At 51.5% G+C, this 18,261-nt stretch overlaps 1 protein-coding gene across 2 annotated transcripts; it reads left to right on the top strand.

The window, feature by feature from the left end:
* Positions 1-719: 719 nt before the first annotated feature.
* On the top strand, positions 720-6,771 carry RCHY1 (ring finger and CHY zinc finger domain containing 1). Of its 2 annotated transcripts, none has more exons than XM_037393180.1 (9): positions 720-797; positions 875-994; positions 1,115-1,230; positions 1,400-1,478; positions 2,647-2,691; positions 2,794-2,852; positions 3,810-3,836; positions 4,115-4,235; positions 5,253-6,771. In XM_037393180.1, exons 1-9 carry the CDS (start codon positions 738-740, stop codon positions 5,256-5,258), a joined length of 633 nt encoding a protein of 210 aa, XP_037249077.1. In that variant the 5' UTR covers positions 720-737; the 3' UTR covers positions 5,259-6,771. The 2 variants fall into 2 exon arrangements, with proteins under 2 accessions (XP_037249077.1, XP_037249072.1); XM_037393175.1 differs by having other exon boundaries at positions 5,201-6,764.
* Positions 6,772-18,261: the final 11,490 nt, after the last annotated feature.

Genomic DNA, 18,261 nt, shown 5'->3' with positions numbered 1-18,261 from the left:
GACTTGGTGTTATACCTGCTGATTTGTATTGGTGGCATTTGAAAAAGTTTGGCATTGAAAAATAAGTGCTGAAATCTGGCATTGAAAAATAGGACTTTTGACTTAGTTATTTAATAGTTGACATCGAGTTTATTGCAACCATTTACAAGTGCAGGTTCCTAATGTCCCTCAGCAGCATCTGGACAGCATGTTGCTGACCATGCTTATCCAATGTGCTCTTGACCTTCCCAGCTTGGCTGGCTGACTGGGCGATAGCCTGGTGATGTTCCCGTTGCCCTGCTTTTTCTTTGCCACTAACTATAAAATGCTCCACGGTAGCCCACAGCAAATGCTCTCAGCTGGCCGTAGCAGTCATTTAGCTAGCCGTGGGCAAATGCAGCCGAGCTACTTGCCTGAAGTTCCCCACAGCTCCAGCCGGGGCCAGGTGCCTCTCCCAGCGCCAGCAGAGATGCTCGGCCTCAGCACCCGCGGGCAGTGAAACGGCAACCAGCCCCTCCTGGGAAATGCCGGGGGGGGGACCTCCGGGCTGCCCAGCTAAGGGCTGCCTTCCCCTGCGCTGCATCGCACGGCCAAGAGTCTGGGCTTTATTATGGCGGGGGGGGGAAGGAAGGTTCGGGGAGGGGGAGCTGCACCCTGCTGCCAGCTGCCTGCCCGGCGCCCAGCTCCCGGCGGGGCGGAAGCGGAAGCGGAAACGACGGGGCGGCCGGTTGGGTGCGGGGGAGGCGGGGGCGGCGGCCATGGCGGCGGGCGGGGAGGAGGAGGGCTGCGAGCACTACCGGCGTGGCTGCCTGCTGCGGGTGAGGCGGTGGCGGGCCGGGCCGGGGGGCAGGTGGCGGGGGGCCGGGGCCGTTCGCTGAGGTCGTGCCGTTCGCAGGCGCCGTGCTGCGGGAAGCTGTACGCCTGCCGGCTGTGCCACGACGGCGCCGAGGGGCACCGGCTGGACCGCTTCCGCGTGGCCGAGGTGCAGTGCACCCGCTGCCGCCTTCTGCAGAAGGTGGGTCCGGTGGTGGGGGCCGGAGGGCGCCGCCATTTTGGGGGGTGGCGCCGCCATGTTGTGTGGGGCGCCGGCGGCGCGCCTAATGGCCCTCTACTCTGTTCCTCCCCGCCGCGGCAGGCCCAGCAGCGCTGCGAGGGCTGCCACAACCTCTTCGGCGAGTACTACTGCGGTATCTGCCACCTCTTCGACCGCGACAAGAAGCAGTACCACTGCGCCGAGTGCGGCATCTGCAGGTGACTGAAGCGGGGGGGGGGTGTGGATGGCCAGCCTGAGGTGGAGGGGTGGTCTGTCTGAAAGGCAGGTGGGCTCCCCATCCCGGCCCCAGCCCCACTTGGGATGGGAGGGTGGCAGGGTGGTATGGAACGGAGCGAATCAGCTTTGGCCTGCTGCTTTTCTCCTCAGGATCGGGCCAAAGGAGGATTTTTTCCACTGTTCAAAATGCAATTTATGCCTAAGCTTGAGTCTTCAAGGAAAGCACAAGGTAAGAATACACCAGTTCACTCCATAGCTTAAAAAAAACCCTTGAAAATGGAAGCTGATAGTGCCTCAGCTCTGTCATCAAAAGCTGTGAAGAGTAAACCTCTTCACACCAATGTAACATTAAGAATCAGGTGTTTTCTTTACCTACAGTGCTGGAGGCATGGGGGATAGCTCCACCCAATGTGCACACCAAGTTACTCGAGGGTACATGTTACATACAGTAGAGTACTTGTACACTCACTGTGTGTTACATATTCATTTTCATTCATGCACAGGCTTGGTTACAAGTTTCTTGCTTCTAATGCAAACTAGTACATATCCTCAGATAGCGCTGTTGAAATTTTTTGCCAGCTACACATGCTCCCCAGGCTGGGGTTTGCCCTCTTTTGAGGGGGCTCTTTGAGTGGGAGGTCACAATCTGCCAATGCCGCAATTACCTTTTTTCCTACTTTTAACCAGGTTTCTGTGAATTGCAACACTTTATCAACTTGTCTCCTCTTGCAGCCAGAACTTCCTCACTTGGAGTCTTTTTTCTGCATAACTTAATAATGGTGTTCTTTTCACCATCCATTCTCATCCTTCCCAAGGCTGACTCCCTTGATTAGAAATCCTTTCATTTGTTACTTTTAACAACTTTAGAGAGCCAGCTTGGCCTAAGCTTTGTGCACAGATTTGTTTAACGTCTGAATCAGTTTGGTAATTAAGGACTTGAGGCAACAGCTCCATCTAAGGCCGTAGGGACGGTGAGAGCAGCAGGTTCTCTCTCTCTAAGTGCACCTAACAGCACTGCAGAGTGTTTCTGGGCTGGCTTTGCTAGCAGTTGAAGCTATAGGAAATAAACATCTTAGTCTCCTCTTCTAGAAGGAGCTGTTGATTGCAGATCTGCCAGCTTAAGTTTGAGCTCCCGTTCCTGGTGCAGTGTAGGAAAAGCTAAGCTGCTTGCCGCTGTGGGCGTTCTGGGAGCCCTTTGCTTATGTATACTTCCAAGCTGTTTGTTTTTTAATATGCTTAGCCACCCATTAATTCTCAGAACTTCAAAACTAAATGCAATCTGTAATGTTTCATACATCTTTTCTTACCATTCTAAAGAAATTTTAGAATTCAGAAAAATGCAAATATCCATGCGGTAAAATAACCTTTTTTGGTTTTTTTTTTTTGTTTTTGCAAAGTGTATTGAAAACGTCTCCAGGCAGGACTGTCCGATATGTTTGGAGGTGAGCTGCATCTTTTCATCTCTTAGATTTCTGTGTGGCTGTATTTTTGACTGTCTTTGAATTAATTTTCTTGTCTTTTGTCTGATACTTGCCTCGAAACAGGATATTCACACATCTCGTGTTGGAGCTCATGTTCTGCCATGTGGTCATCTTCTGCACAGGTAAAGCACTGCAGATACTTGAGAACAGGCAGTAGCCCCTGCCTTGTGCGTGGTGTTTATTCAGCATCACTACAGGCCTGGTTAGTCTGTATCAGCTACTGGGAGCTGGTTTCTAAGGGGCCCACATGGCAGGGGATAGTCTCTGTTTAATGAGGAAATAGTTTCTTTAGAAAGGCTGTCTTCCTTCCGCAGTAAATTTAGGTGGTGGCGGAGGGACCTGTGTACTGTTCATGCTGAATTTCCTTCTGTTAGTACTTGGAAGTTTCAAGAATCTTGTAGCGAGGTCCCTCCTTGGTGCATAAAGCAGTTGCACCGTGGTTTTAAGGGGTTGGTGGCAGCTCATCAGTTCAGTTTTAGATTGTTTCCTTAAGACAGCCCTCCAAGACTTCCAGTGGAGCACTCTTGCACTACAAAAACTGCCATCTCTATTGGGATTTTGAAGTGATGTATAGCGTTGGGTGCCATTGGAGGAACAATTGCCACATGTTTCCTTTCCATTTGCCCTTTCTGTCTTGTGTTACAGACGTAGCTTTTTGTTACTCTGTTGGCTCTCATTTTCCTTGCGCCGTTGTCTCTGTATGCTAAACGGCCTGTGTGTTTGACACAAGTCTGTCCAGACTGAATCTTCTTTCAGCTCCTGTCCTTCTTAAACTTACTTTGTGATGATCACTCTCTATATTTTCAGCTAACTTGAACCACAGAATCCTTGTCATTGTATTGAGTCTTGTGTTAGGTTAGAAGACCTTGGAATGGAATCAAATGTGCTTTGTCTCTGGATTTTTGCCCAAGTACCTGGTGGTCTTGCTGGGAAGCTTTCTTCTCACTTGGACTCTGAATATTTTTTTAACTTCTGATGTGGGGATAGTGGTGTGCCTTTTCCATTTTTTCAGTCCAAATGTGTTACCAGTTAGTAATAGCGTTCTTCTTGCTGAACTTCTCATTGTGTTTTCTTTTCAGAACATGTTACGAGGACATGCTAAAGGAGTAAGTATTTCTAAACACCTCTTAATGTTGTTGTAGTCCGAACAGATTCCTTCAAGAGGCAAAGATAATGATGCCAGTCCTGTACCAAATAACTTAAAGCCAACTCTTAAAGGGATAAGGGACTTAGAATTTCCAGTTCTGTTTGCAAGAACTTCTTGATTCGTGGTGTTTCTCTTTGACTGGTATGATATTAAAGTTGTCCTTTTGGCTGGACTTGTTTCATGGCCCCACTCCGTCTTCTGATTTAGACTTTTTGTTGTTTTTTTCCTTTCTGCCAGAGGTTACAGGTGTCCTTTGTGCATGCACTCAGCTTTAGATATGACAAGGTACTGGCGTCAGCTGGATGACGAAGTAGCACAGACTCCTATGCCCACAGAGTATCAGAACATGATGGTCGAGGTAAGAGATGCGACTTGCACCGATGTCTCCATTCGTGGCAGATCTGTGCCTTTGCAATGCCGGCAGTAGAGGGCACTAGGCACTTGTACTGCATCAGAAGTCAGCCTGCTGGTTAGGGAGTAATGCAAACACACAAAAAGAAAGCACCCCCCACCTGCACTCAAAAAATAATTAAAAAAAACCCAACCCCAAAACCACAACCTCTTGGTGGTGTAGTATCACACAGTGAAGAAATGGCTTGATCTTCGGCGATATCTTGCTTTCTCCAGTTGTGTTAGGTGCTGTCATAGCAAAAAGCAGGAACGTTTGTTTGTTAACAGTTCAGACCTTCATGTTCCACACTAAACATGGCAGCTTTTCAGCAAAAATATTCAGCTACTGATCAAGGCTGGCTCACAGAGGCAACTTCTATTTTCTCTGTTTCTTCGTGTTAACACAGAACTGTGAGACTGGTTGCTGTTTGCAGGTAACACCAAATTGAACAGCACTGGTCATTGATGTTTTAGTTGCATCTGTTACAGTTTAGACAACCATCCTGCCAGCTCTGGGAGTCAGGGTGTTTGGAAAAAATCTCCTTACTGTCTATTTTGAGAAGAATGGTCGCTTGCCTGTCTTGCACAGCAGGCTGGCTAATGCTGCTAGCTCTGTTGATCTGCTCTCGGTTTTCACTTGAATGGTTTCTCTGGTGGTTTGCTTCATCAAGAGGAGAAGCCAAAGCGTGCCTATACGCGACTTACCCAGGGAGTCACCTTGCCATACTAAAAGTAAATTCTCCAAGATTATGCAATGTGACCTAAGTATTACAAATGGAAAAGTTAAATCGGTCCTGCTGTCTTGAAAAGAAAGATAGTTGCTGCTTCGTCCCCTGATGGCAAACCAGTTCAGTGGTTGCTAGAATCATGGTTGTAGTATATTGCTGAGTGTTCCTGCTGATGCTGAAACCTCCCTCTCATTTCTGTGTGTAGATCCTTTGCAATGACTGCAATGCCCGGTCTACAGTGCAGTTCCATCTCCTAGGCATGAAGTGCAAAAACTGTGAGTCATACAATACTGCCCAAGATGGAAGATGTCAGCTGCCTTTGGAGGAGCAGTGACCGAGATACATGCTGCATTTGGCTGGATGAGGAGGACCCTGCTGTGAAAGACACCACGTTAAAAAAAAAACCCAACCACCAAACTTGTCGGTAAAAACTTATTCAAAGTTGTCACAGCACTGGTGAAACAGTTACAAGATTTAATTAATTCTGGTGCAAAGGAGTTTTGCTAATCACACACCCCTCCCTAGTACCTGGGGCATGGTGCAGTCAGGCCCTTGAGGATATTTCCCTGTCGAGCAGCGCAGTGCCCGAAGGAGGTTGGTGTCTGGAGAGAACAGCACCCTTCAAAAGAGCCATTTACTGTGTCAGAGAAGAGACAGCCTAGAAGAATAACTAATGAGATGCAAAATGAGAAGTGATAAGCAGCTGACACAGCAGAAGATGTTTTGGGGCAGCTGAAGGTTGTGAGCTAACAGGAGTTGGAGGTATAGCAGCCATTCTGGTTGCAGCTGTTGGGGAAAATTTATAGGTTTGAGAGTGGCCTTTTTACATAAAGTTGACATCTGCAAAGTTTTTTATGTAAGTACTTTTTGTTCCTTTTAAATGACGTGTTTGTTCTAGGGCCTTGGAGCCATCGGTGTGAGTGGCTGGAGAGGGTGTGAGCTTGCAGAAATTGCATCCTTTGGCTTGATTTCTGGATGCATGAATTTCTGGAAGCACATGCAGAATTTGCTTTGAAACAAGGCTGGCCTGCCTGCGTAGGTGTGGTGAACGGCCTAAAAACCAAGCTGCAAGGCTGCCTTTCTGCCCCGGCCACCCATCTGACCTGCCATCTCTTCACTTGGATGCCTTTGCCAGCTACAGTTGCGTTCACACCCGCTCGTTCCTTGTTTTATTTACGTACAAAGGCTGAGGTGTCGTAGGGTTTTAGACGCTTACGTAGCTTGATGTTCTGATAAGTGAAGCACATACAATTGTCTTGTCAGGATGGACAGCGGGCCAGTGGGTTGGGCTGAGCCCAAGATGTTTGTTAAAGTACCAGCAGCTCATAGAGGCACTCAGGTAGTGCAGGGACCAATTTGTTGTGTTTTGGGGTTTTTTTAATGGTATCTGATTTCACTGGGGGGAGAGAACAGAGGAGTGCTTTTTAAAAAAAAAAAAAACCAACCCCAACAAACCTCGCCCTTTTCATATAAGGTGTTTTGCAGTCTAAGTGTGAAAGTTCTTAGTTTCAGTGCAAATAGTCTCCAATAATGAAAGTACTTAACTGGGCTTTGGGGCTTTATTGTTCACCATACAACTACTTGCTTTTGTGTTACTCCTCTGTAAAACGACAGCTTTTCTTAATCCGACTGCCCCTTTATGTCTGAAATACTAGGACTCGGGTGGTAGTCTTACTGTAGCCTGCCTTTTACTGGGGTATTGTGTTTTTTCTGAAGCACTTTTCTCACTGCTATAAATAAATGTAAAATAACATCTCTATTAAAACAAATGACACTATGTGTGTCTCTCCTTTCACACATGTACTCTGGAAATTCCCAGCTGAGTTTAAACTATGATTCAATGCTGAAAAAAGAAAGAGGGTTGGATGCCTGGAGGGCTGGCCCCTGGGTTATGAAAACAGGGATCTGAACAGCCCCTGTATTTCCATGTTTCTGTGGGTGGTGGGTGTTCTTCCCCTTGGTGCGGCAGGGACTGGTCCCGGTCTGGGCTTCCCCAGTACTGGAGGACTGGGATGAGCTGGAGCAAGTCCAGCAGCAGGATGGGAGGGAAGATGGAAGATGGTGTGGTGCCGGTGGGCAGGTGCTGGATCAGGCCTGCAGGCTCGGCTAGGGCTGGCTCTGAGCAGCAGCTTGGACGTGATGCCATCAGTCACGCACACTCTGCTTGTGACCTGCTGCGGGGAGGTCATGTTACCTGCCCTTCACGTGGGAGACTTAAATTTTTGCATAAATATTTAAATCCAACAACAAAGCCCCTCCTGCATCACGGAACCTCTCCGGCAAGAGCAGGAGCACCTCTGCCCAGGACAGCACTGAGCCGCTTGTCTCCTTGCTCCTTCACGGCGACGCTTTCCGGGCTGGTGGTGGGTTAGCCGTGCCGCGTGCTGGAGGGGAGGCCCCCATAAATAACCGTGACACTGCTCCAGTCCCAGTGAGCTGTGCCAGGAGCCCGGCAGCTGTCAAAACCCCATTTCTTAAGGTCCCAGCCCACGTCTCCGCTTTCCCACCCCAAACCTGCCCTGGCTGTCCTGCCCCTTCCAGACTGCGGTGCCGGGGCCATGGCTGGCCGTAGCCACACGTGCAGCAGAGCAGGCGCTCCGGGTTGAGGCCGGCTTTCTCCACCCTCCAGTCCAGGTGAGTCCCGTGGTGGGGAACCATGTGTGGGGCCAGGTGGGCTGCACTGGCTCACCCAGCGCCCATAAATCGTCTTGGGGCTGTGCTGGGGGGGAGCAGGGTGCTGGTGAGGGGGCAGGGAAGGTTTCCTTTCCCGGTTGTGCCGGAGCAGCTCCCTACCTTTGGGGGTGCTTCTAGGGAAAGTGCTTTTTGGAGAAGCTGGGGGGCTCTGGGCTGTGCTGGGCTCCAAGCGGTGGTTTCCCCTGGGGGCTGCTGTTAGAATGCAGGAAGCTGGGCAGGGCTGTGTTGTCTTCAGAAGTTGGAAGTGCAGAAGGAGCGTGGCTTGGCTCCTTGCTGTCCCCTCCATCCTTGCGTGAGTGGGGGGTGGGGCTGGCTATCATGGCGAGCATCTTCCTGAGGGGCTGTGCCCCGGGGAAGGGGCTGCTTCAGCTACGGGGCTGTGAGTCCCTGCTGCCACAGGCCTACTGAGGGAGATATTCCCGTGGTGCTGGCAGCTTCGCTTGGCTCGAAGCTCCTGTAGATGGTAAGAAGGACTCGCCTTTTGCTTGTGGTCCCTCCATTGAAGCTGCCAGCAAGACTCCCTGCTGCTTTGGAGCACCCTCCAAAGGTGTGCTATCACCGGGTGACCTCACTGCCTTCCCTGGATGGAGACCTGCTCCCAGGTAAGCCCTGAGGGCCACTGGAGCTCACATCACCTCATCTCAGAGCTCTGTGGTCTTGTAGGGAGATGCCCAGCTCAGGCAACCGGGCCAGGCAGAGGTTTTTTTTAACCGGGAGGAAACAGCAGCCCTGGGTGTGTGGCAGGGGGATTTGGATCCCACCACCACCACTGCTGCCCCCAGGGGCTGCAGGGTATGGCTGGGGGCACCGGGCCCCTGCTGCCCGAACAGCTCCAGCCCCGTGGTGGCTGCCAGCAGCTCGGCGTGGTGGTTTTGGCTGCCCAGAAGCAGGACAAAAAAAGGTTCAGGTGATGCCACCTCAATGTTTTCAAGGTTCTTCTCTTGCTTGACTGTTACTGCTTGAGAAGCAACTTCTTTTTGCCTTTAAAAGGACAGGCAGGGCTAGATGGGCTGTAAAAGGGATTAAAATGTGATGACAGCTGATGGTTTTGAGATTAATCTGAGGAATGTTGTTTGTTCTGTATTATTAATGAAGTTATAGTCCTTCTCCTCCCAAAAAGAAGGGCAAGGGAGGGAAAAAAATCCCTTGACCACACTCTTGGTTGACACCTGAGAAGCCCACTGATGGGAAACGTTGGGTCAGACACTGTTTCCCACCATCAGCTGGGATTTGGGTGGTGGGTGGAGCAGCAGAAATGGTGTGGAGATACACCGAGGGTGTACAGCATCGCTAGGAGAAGGAGCAAACAACAAATTCATTTTTCTATTAAAAAAGCCGCTAGTGAACGGATGCTCAGAGCTCAGAAGAAGGGTGGAGAGCTGTGTCTAGCCCTCGTGGGCTCCGAAATCAGGGTGGGCTGTCTCTGCAGGTGAGTGTGGCAGTGTCCCTGGCGAGGCAATGAGTGCTCTGGGTTGATGGCAGAGGTGCCCCCACCTTCTGCTGCTCTGTAAACAGGTGGTAAAACCCTTTTGGGTTCCTCACAAGCAAGTCTTGTGTGACGCAGGGTTGTCGTAGGTACCACCTGTGCTCCCTGTGTGGATGGGGCTCAAGCCTGGCCTCAGTGGCACCCAGCAGCTGTTGCCTTCAGAAGGTGGTGAGATGCTGAGCACATCTGAAGTGCTGCTGGAGGTGGAGGACACACGGGTAGTAACTTGTCTTTTACATGTCTCTAAAAATTTGTGCTGGCCAGTGGAGAAATGGAGACTGGGAGGTCCACACCACCTCCTTGGGAAAGGCTGGGCTTGCCCACCCTAACTGCGGGCTGCATTGCCACCCCAGTGCCTGTGCTGGTGAGCCTTTGAGTGAGGATGCTGTTATCCTACCAGGTCCCATGGACCTCATGGTTCTTCCTGGCATGCCTTCTCCTTCCAAAAGGAGCACTGCGCCCATGAAGCCTGAGCACTGCTGGTGATGGTAGGCCATGCAGGACATCAATCTCTTCAGCCAGAAGATGTTGCCGGGCACAGCTAGATACAGCCCAGCCTTAATTAAAAAACAAAATCCAGAGCAGGCAAATTCTCCCTGCGAGCAGCTGCTGGGGAGAAACAGATGCAGCAACTTGTTCGTTAACTCGATGCAATATATATTTAAGAGACATATGCTATTCCAGGGTTGCTGCTGAGGTCGTGGCCTTGCAGGTGGGGACAATTAACAGAGGAGTGGATGAGTTAGGGTCGAAGGACGTATGTACAGCGGGTATTGCTGCGGGGGAGCACAGAAGGACAGCTCGCAGCTGCCAAAGGTCAAGGCTGAATTTCTGTGCATCTTCTTATCTTTTCCAGAGCGCTCTGCTCATTACAAGCAAATCGTTTCCTGTTTGTGATGTGGGTTTTTAGTGTGGTTTGGGGTTTTTTTCTTTTTTTCTTTTTTTTTCTGTTTTTTTCTTTTTTTTTTTTTCTTTTCTTCCCCCTGCAATAGTTTTGTCAGTTCGTTTAGCTGATAATATCATGGTGCAGCTGGGAAGCCAACTCAATAGCGAAGTAGCCTTTGACTGTGTTGCTAATTGTAAAACCCTGCTGGTCAAGTCCGCAACCAAACAGATTTGATGCTAAATGGTGAGATAATTTTATCCCAGCTGGAAATAATTCCATTTGGGTTCCAACCACAAGAGGAGGCTGAAAGAAAACCCTTAGCTGAGCTGAGCTTGGGAAGAGCAGCTCCCTCCCCAGCTGGACTTTTGTATTGGGTTGAGAAGGAAAATGGTTTTGGGGGTGGCATCCAGCTGATTCTGACCTTTTGCTCTCCTGCTTTTGGTATTTGCCTCTTGCAAAGCAAGGCAGGCAGCTGGAGAACCCGATGCCACCAGCTGAACCGCTGTATCGTGCATTTAGCTTGGCACCAAGCCCTTCACTCCCTTTGCCAGGGAAATAAATTGCATTGCATGGCAGAAAAACGAACGTCTTTCCGAGGTGATAAAGATCGATACAGTGGATGAAGACAGGCAAGGAGCTGGTATATGGGATGGAAGGTGCTGCACCGAGCTTTGCTGCCCCGGCCCGTGGACGTGCTGGATATGGTCCCCTTTTGCGGGGAGGGAGTCCTGTAGAGTGGCACAGGAGCAGTGCTGTTGTGCCAAGTGGGCTTCATTCCCACGTCCCTGGGGTTCAGTCCCATCCTCCCAGGGACTGGTGCATCTGGGGAGGCTGGTGCCCTGCATCCTGGTCCCTCTGCTTTAACAGAGCAGCAGGGTCTGCTCAGCCTCTGCACAGGGAATGTGGGACAGGTGGTGGGGCAGTCAGACCCGTGATTTGTGTAAGGGTGAGCTGGTGCTGCTTTCCATCCTTGCTGTGGGCTGGCATCAAGGGGAGAGACGTGGTATTGACCTTGGGTGTTTCCCTGGGGCGGGCACAGTGCCACTCATCTCCATCCTACTGTGTGTTGCCTGAGTTCAAATGTGTCCAAGCAGACAAGTGCTGCCAGGAGTGGGAAGGATGCTTGGATCAGAGGCGTGTGATGGTCCTGGGATGAAGGCAGCGTGGTGGCTGGGCCAGGGCTGCCTGCCGGCTAAGGGAGCTGTTGCAAAGCTGTCTTAATGCTGCAGGGCATGGCAGCAAGTTCCTGCCACCTGAAATCAAGCCTTGGTCGCCGGTGTAGGGAAAATCAGGAGCAGATGGGATTATCGCTGCCTTGTGGGGAAATATGTAGTGTTTTAGCAGGTGCAAGGGCTGCGGGTGCAAATAAGGTGAGCGGAGCTATTAATACAGCCAGGGCCTGCTGGAGTGTGCAAAACTTGGGAGAGGGACTCGTGAAGCCAACAAGTGAAGCGATGCTGGACCAGGAGGCTCAGCTGAGCCCTCCATCCCTGCGGGAAGGTGCAGGGCAACGGCTCAGGAGCAGTGGGGAAAGGGGATCCCCAATTCTGAGCTGGAAGGATGGTTTTAATGATGCTGGTGTGGTTTTTGGCTTGCTGGCAGAAAGCAGTTAAGTATGGTCTGGTGGCCTTGGGTCCAATAACTTTATTTGCTGGGGGGGGCAGGGGGAAGTAGGGCTATTGCATATTAAACCTCCTGTACAGCCTTCCCCTCCCGTGGGCTCCTCTCAAGCTGGCTGTGTGCCTGGGGGTGGGTGTGTGGGTGCAAGGCTGGAGCTGGATGGGTGCTGGGGTGGTACCCCAGCGCTGGCAGATGCTCAGCTGGTGGCAGCAGCTCTGCAACCCAACCCTGAGCTCTGCTGAAGCAGCAGCAGTGTGTTTTCGATCTGCATCCCTAGGAGGGCTTGGGGAAAGGCAGGGAGCACTCCGGTGGTGGGAGAAAGAACCTTCCCTGAAGCTGTGCAGGCTCCTCCTTGCTTGTGCACGCTTAAAACCCCTTGTCCCACAGCAGAAGAGTCCTGGCTTCCCTGGGGCCGAGGCTGATGTCTTGCCCCTGCCCAGCTGCAGAGAAACCATCTGTTTTTTACTTTCCAACTGGAAGGAACACAATTAGGGGAAGGCTCGTCATGCCGTGCTATTTATAACTCGGAGGGCTAGCAGAGCATCTGTTTCTCCAGCTCCAAGCAGGGCTGGCTCAGCCCAGGGGTGTGCCAGGGCCCTCGTATTAGGAACGGGTTGATTTTCTTGCTTTTTCTCCTTGATGGTCCCAGTTGGAGCTGCGGGGCAGTTTGCATATGGGACTTGGAACTTGTCACTTCACACTGTGGTGAAATAATTGCTCTCTGTTGCCTGGACCGATTCCTGTGTCATCTGCAAGGAGCTGGCTCTGGTCTGGGTGGCAGAGGCTGGAGCAGAGCCTTGCAGGGACCTTGAGGTGCTGGTCCCCCCTGCTTTCCTCCTCTCGCTCATCTCCTACAGCTTTTCAGGATGGGAGTCCCTCAGGGTTGGTGGAGTTGCAAATCCAGGTCCCTGTAATATAGCTGGTGCTGGGCTGAGCAGGTGGGATAGGGTGAGTGGAAGAAGTCTGGGTGCTCTGTGGAAAAAAACCACCCTTCCTTTTTCACAGGAAAAAACCTGTGGAAATAATTGCAAAATGATGGATTATCTGAAGACTTGTGAGAAATGGCTAGGCCTTCAACACTTACTTTTCTGGCTCTGCTTGCAAATAGCTTTGTTGGCAAGATAAAGAAATGAAGTACCTGGAGCTCCTGGCTCTTTATAGGAAGGGAGGTGGCAGGATGGTGGGTGGGCTCCAGTACACCCTTAGGAGGTTGCTCCAAGGGTGACCTCCCACCAGAGGCTGATGGCTCTTGGTTGTGCCCCTCAGCCCAGGCAGAGGTGCTGTTTGCTTGCCAGAGCTCAGACCTTCACCCTGCCCTGGCTGCACTGGGATGCTGGGGAGCAGAAAACCTCCCCAGCGGGGTCTTACCTTGTGTTGGGCACCTGAGGCTGCTCTTGGCTGCTGACACTGAGCTGGCTTCATCTCTGCCTCGAGAGGCTTACAACAAGGGTTTGCAGCAAGCTTTTTCTGGAGTGAGGGCTCTCTAGTCCAGCTTGGATGTTCCCTTTTGAGGTCCATGGGGGAAGTAGCTCCAGGCTCCTCGCTGTGGCCCTGGTGGGCTGGCAGACACCCCCAGGCGCTCAGTGGGGCTCTGGTGTGAGCTCCAAACCCTCTGGCACAAGGTATAGCAGGAGAGGGCGAAGGTGATTTGCTGACAAGGTGTTTGCTTATTTTTTCTGGGATTGGGAAATAGATAATAGATTTATCTCTGTTTAAACACTGAGAACTGCAGCATCACCTCTGCTCAACCAATCCGGAGGGGTAGTAAAAATAAATAAAGGGCTAAAAATAAAAATGCACAAATCTTGCTGTAGCATCCAGGAAGATAAGTTGGGTGGGCTGAAGGCCAAGTGGTTTTATTGGAGGTGGTGGTGAGCCACGAGAGAGGAAGGTGAGGGTCTCCCTGAGCTGCCTGGTACTTGAGAAACAACCTTTGAATAGGAGCAGCAGCCAAAGAGCACCGCAAGCCAGCGGCGCCTGCTGAGTGGGCTGCGGAGGCAGATTCGGGGATGTTTGGTCCTTGTGTTGCAAACTTTGTGATGGGTTTTTGGTGGGAAGTCACCTGTTGGAAGCTGGAGCTGTAGGGACGTGGGCTGCAAGGACAGGGTGATACCCTCAGCTCTGGTCCGAGCTGCAGTGTGCTTAACATGCCATGCTCTCACCTGGCAGGCAATTAGCTCACCTAATGAGCTTTATTGCTCCTGGAGGCTACAACCAAGGGCTGCCTCTGAGACCTGGAGAGGGATCACGTCATCTGCAGTGCGGCTGCCAGACCCTGCTGCTGCCCGAGAGGCTGAGGGAATAGGATGTTCCACACAGAGCTACGTGAACTATTTTTTATATATAAATAAAATATCTCTGAGATGAAAGTGAGCCAACGTGGGGGAGGTGGGAAGCCTTTGGGAAAAAATGGGAGTTTACTATTTTCGTAAATAAAACAAGCTCATGGCAGGGAGTTACTTATCTTTTTTAAAAAAAGAAGGAAAGGAGAAAAAAAAGGGTGATTTATTATTATTATAATTATCATGGCATGTCCTGGCTGTTTGTTTTTTTTTCCTTTCCTCCCTGCCATAGTAGTGCGAGGAGCACAGAAGTCCCTGGGCAAGCTGGAGGGTATGAGGTGGGAATGTGGGAGGGGTGTTTGTAGCCATCACCTTGAACACAGACATTCTTCCCCGGTATCAAAGTGTTTTTTTCCACTTGACAAGTGCATCTGGTATTTGTTAGTCTGCCTTCCACCTTGGCCCCAGTGCTGTAGGCACCAACACATTATCCATATCGCAGGGCAGGTGCATTATGAGTAAATAAGGTGCAAAGCCCCGTGCGTCTGTGGTGTGGTCACCCAGGAAAGCCCTTTGGTGCGGTCTTGGCACTGGTTCCCTCTGCCCCATATCAGAGCTGCCAGTACAGCATCCTTCCTCCAGCAGACCCCCGTCACCTGGTAACCCTGAAATTCCCAAATCCAGCAGGCATCTGAACTGGGCTGTGTGGTTTCTGGGCAGACAGGCTGTGATGGGGCTGTTCGAGTTCCGCCTTGCAGAGGCTTGGGGACAGCCCTGGCTTGACCTGGGGTTAGCTGAAATAACTCCCCCCTCTTTATTCTTCACAAAACAATGTATTTAACAACCCTGCCACTGTGCAGTGGACTGACTTGCACCATCCCCATGTGGGCAGAGTCAGGGCATCTCTGCACCTCGCTCACGGTCCCTGCCTCTGTCCTCACAGTTTTTATCTGAGGCTGATGCTGGGTTTCACCCAGCAATGCCTTGGAGCTTTATGGGCTGTATCCCACAGTACTCAGCCTGGCAAGCCCTTCCCCAGCTATTTTTGGCCCCGAGCTGGGAGCCTGGCTCAGCTTCCTTTACCCCTTTCATTTTAAGGAGGATGCTCTGAGTTGCAGGGGTGGTACCACAGCATGTATCCCAGCCTGCTGACGTATCCCAGCCTGCTGTTTCTGGCTCCATTTCCAAACTGTGGGAACAAACGTGATGTATTCATTGACAATCTGCTGCTCGGAGCCAGCTGGTAAGAGCCTCGCGCCTTCCTCTCCACCCCCAGCAGTGAGTGCCATTAAAACACACAAGTGGTTTGGCAAAAAGCTCCTTTTCACCAGGGGGGGAGGTAAGGCTGGAGCTCTGGTGCCGTGTAAATGCCTTTAGGAAGGGGAGAGGGCACCCCAGTGAGGGTCACCACTCCCACCCGGTGTGCCTTCCCTTCCCCGGGCTTGAGGCCAGGGTGATGGGTGGGAGGTTGGAGCCATGCCCATGGTGGGATGTCCATCTCCATCCTTTCTTGCTTCACCTGACCCACCAGCTGAGCGCCATAGGGTAGAGGCTTTGCCTTGCTGCTTACGCCACACCGAGGAGCAAAGAGAAGGCACTGGGATGGGTTCTGGTCCCAGGCTCTTGCAGGAAGCGCAGAACCTCTTTTCACCCCAGGATATCCCCCCAAATATGTACACATTCTTCCTCGCATTGAAGGCAAAGAGAGATTCATTCATTTTAAGCAATCCGGGCGTAGGGCTGAGCAGGAAAGCGGACCCTGTGTGTCAGTCTTGTGGACCCGCAGCTGCGTGGCGCTGGGGACAAGGTGGCATCTCTGGTTGTCACCGCTGGTGCCAGGATGAAGTGTGAATTTGCATGTGCCATCAGCCCATGCTGACGAGGGCTGGCTTAGTTTCTTGGCCAAACCTTCCTCCTAGAAACTCAGTGTCCTGCATTAGATGACACTGGATTTCTGTTCTCCTTTGTGAAAAAGGAATTGATTCCCCTGGGGATTTTTTTTTTTTTTAAGTAACGGTGATGGCTTTTCCTCTCCCTTTATTCCCTCACTTATGCAGCAGCATCTGAGCAAAGTGAGTGACATTTTAATACTTTTGGGATGGTTTTGTTTTTTTAATGCCTGCTCTTTGCTGTTGCTGGACAATATTGAGCTGTAGCTCAGGAGGGTTTTAAAGCCAAGCAAAGCAGAGGGGCTCCCCGGTGGACCACTTCTTGCCAGCAGGGGCAAGGGATAGCCTTTTCTGTGTGGCTTCGGGGAGGGCAAATACAGCACCGTACCATCAAATTTATTAAAACAGAAGAAGAGTGGGGTTTTTTTTATTCAGTTTGTGGTTTTTATTAGCCAAGGTGGCCTAATTTGCTGCTTCTTGGCTGCCAGAAAGGTAGGAGGGAGTTTTGCTCACCCCGAGCACCCTCAGAGCCTGTGCCACTGCTGTGATGCCTCAGCATCATGCTCCCTTCTCTCCCCCTGCCTCCCTAAACACATCCCATCTCTCCGGAGCCTGGCTGGAACAGCGAGCAGCTGGCAGGTTGCTATCCCAGGGAAGAAGGCGAGTGGGATACAGAGCCATAAATTTCACCCCATATACACTCCCAGCCCCAGCAGTTCCCCGGGCTGCTGGTGGTTTGAGGGTGCAATGACTGTTCTTTATATATGATATCTAATAATGCTCTTTATTCTCTGTTTCTACCGTTTGAACTAGAAGCGGGGGAGGAGCAGCTCAACACCCACGGCTTAGCAGGTGGCCTTGGTGCTGGCAAAGCCTGTGCAGACATCTTGCTGTCCAGCCACCCGACCAGCGCTAACATGGAAAGGGAAGCAAGAGGATGGGCTACTGAAGAGGCTAAACAAGGCTCAGAAGGCAAAGGGAAATGGATAATGATGGCATTTCCCTTTGGGAAGCAGAGCTGGAAGAGGTGTCCTCATTTCTCCTGACCTTTTCAGGTGGCTATTAGGTGCCAGCTGGGTTTATTACACTCGCTTGATGAAAATCAAGAGATGATGCATCTGTTGCAGGAAGCAATCATGCAAATGCCCCAAGCTTTGATGTTCCCGGGGACACTTCGCTTAGCAGCCAGGGCAAACGGCAGAGCCTGTTTCCCAGCCTGTGCAGCCAATGCCAAATAAGCTGAAGCAGACACCTGCGTTTCAGGTGAGATGGCCTGAGCCTCTCCTGCCTTGTCTGCTTGCGCCCCATAGGGAACAGCAGCTTCTTCTCGGCTGCCCTCCCTATAGCGGGCAGTGCCCTGCTGCTTCAGGCCTTCAGCAAAGAGTAGCTTGGAGGATGCCCAGTGAACCTCATGCCCTCCCCATGCAAGAAAACAGTTGGTAACGGAGAACAGGGGTGTAAAACGTTGCAAACTGGTGCATCCCAACCTGTGCAGGGATGATGCTGCCTTCCCCAAAACCCCTCCAGAAACTCGGTGGTGCCATCATCTTGCTGAGGGTCTGCGAGAAGCAGCCTGTCCACAACCCCTGGGGTGATGGTGACCAGCTCTGGGGGCTGCTGGGATGCCCCAAACCTTTGCAGTGTCGTTTAGTGCTGATTTATTTATTAAGGCCACACTGAGAGGGCTTTGCTCTTCGCTGACAGGGGATTTAGCCAGAGGCAGAAGTGGCTGAGCAGGGGGATGTGGGCCAGGGTGAGCATCCCCTCCCCAAACCAACCCTGCCATCAGCCACCCCTCTGCTTCTAGTAGCTGAATGCAGAAATTGGGGATGAAAAAACCCACGTTGCTGTGTTTTAGCAGCCAAGTTTTAAAAATAAAGCTGCAGAGCAAGCACCCACATGTGTGAAATGGGGCACCTCTCGACCCAGGAGTGTGGGTGGTCAATGCATCTTCCCACAGGCTCCCAGGCTGCGTTTGGAGGGAAAAAACCACAATTAAATGGAAAAAAATGAAACTACGATCTTCTGCACAGAAGCACCTGCAGGAAAAGCAAGGGAGCAGCAATGGAGCAGCCCCGTAACTGCTCATGGCCCCTGGCAAGGCAAAGGATTTTGTAGTGGGGTGATGGAGGGAGGTGATTTTGGAGGAAGGGGCATGTGAAAGCACGGGAGACTGCTGCACACTGCTGGTCCTGGCTCAGCACCCACTGTGTCCCCCCCGAGCCGTGGGGCAGAGGCATTTCAAAGGATGCCATGGGACTGGCTGAACCTCCATCCTCCCCCCACCCTTCCCCCTGGGGAATTTGGGTTCCCTTGCCTACAAACCAAGTGGCCAACATGTCCCAGGACCCAGAATTTCCTACGCAAAGGCCAAAATTCATGTTTATTGTGGGTGCTGCACACCCGCCC

This window comes from Falco rusticolus, chromosome 1, assembly GCF_015220075.1.
Source record: "Falco rusticolus isolate bFalRus1 chromosome 1, bFalRus1.pri, whole genome shotgun sequence".
NCBI classification, from domain to species: domain Eukaryota; kingdom Metazoa; phylum Chordata; class Aves; order Falconiformes; family Falconidae; genus Falco; species Falco rusticolus.
Note: the sequence above shows the minus strand (reverse complement) of the source record. Positions and strands in the feature narration are given on the sequence as shown.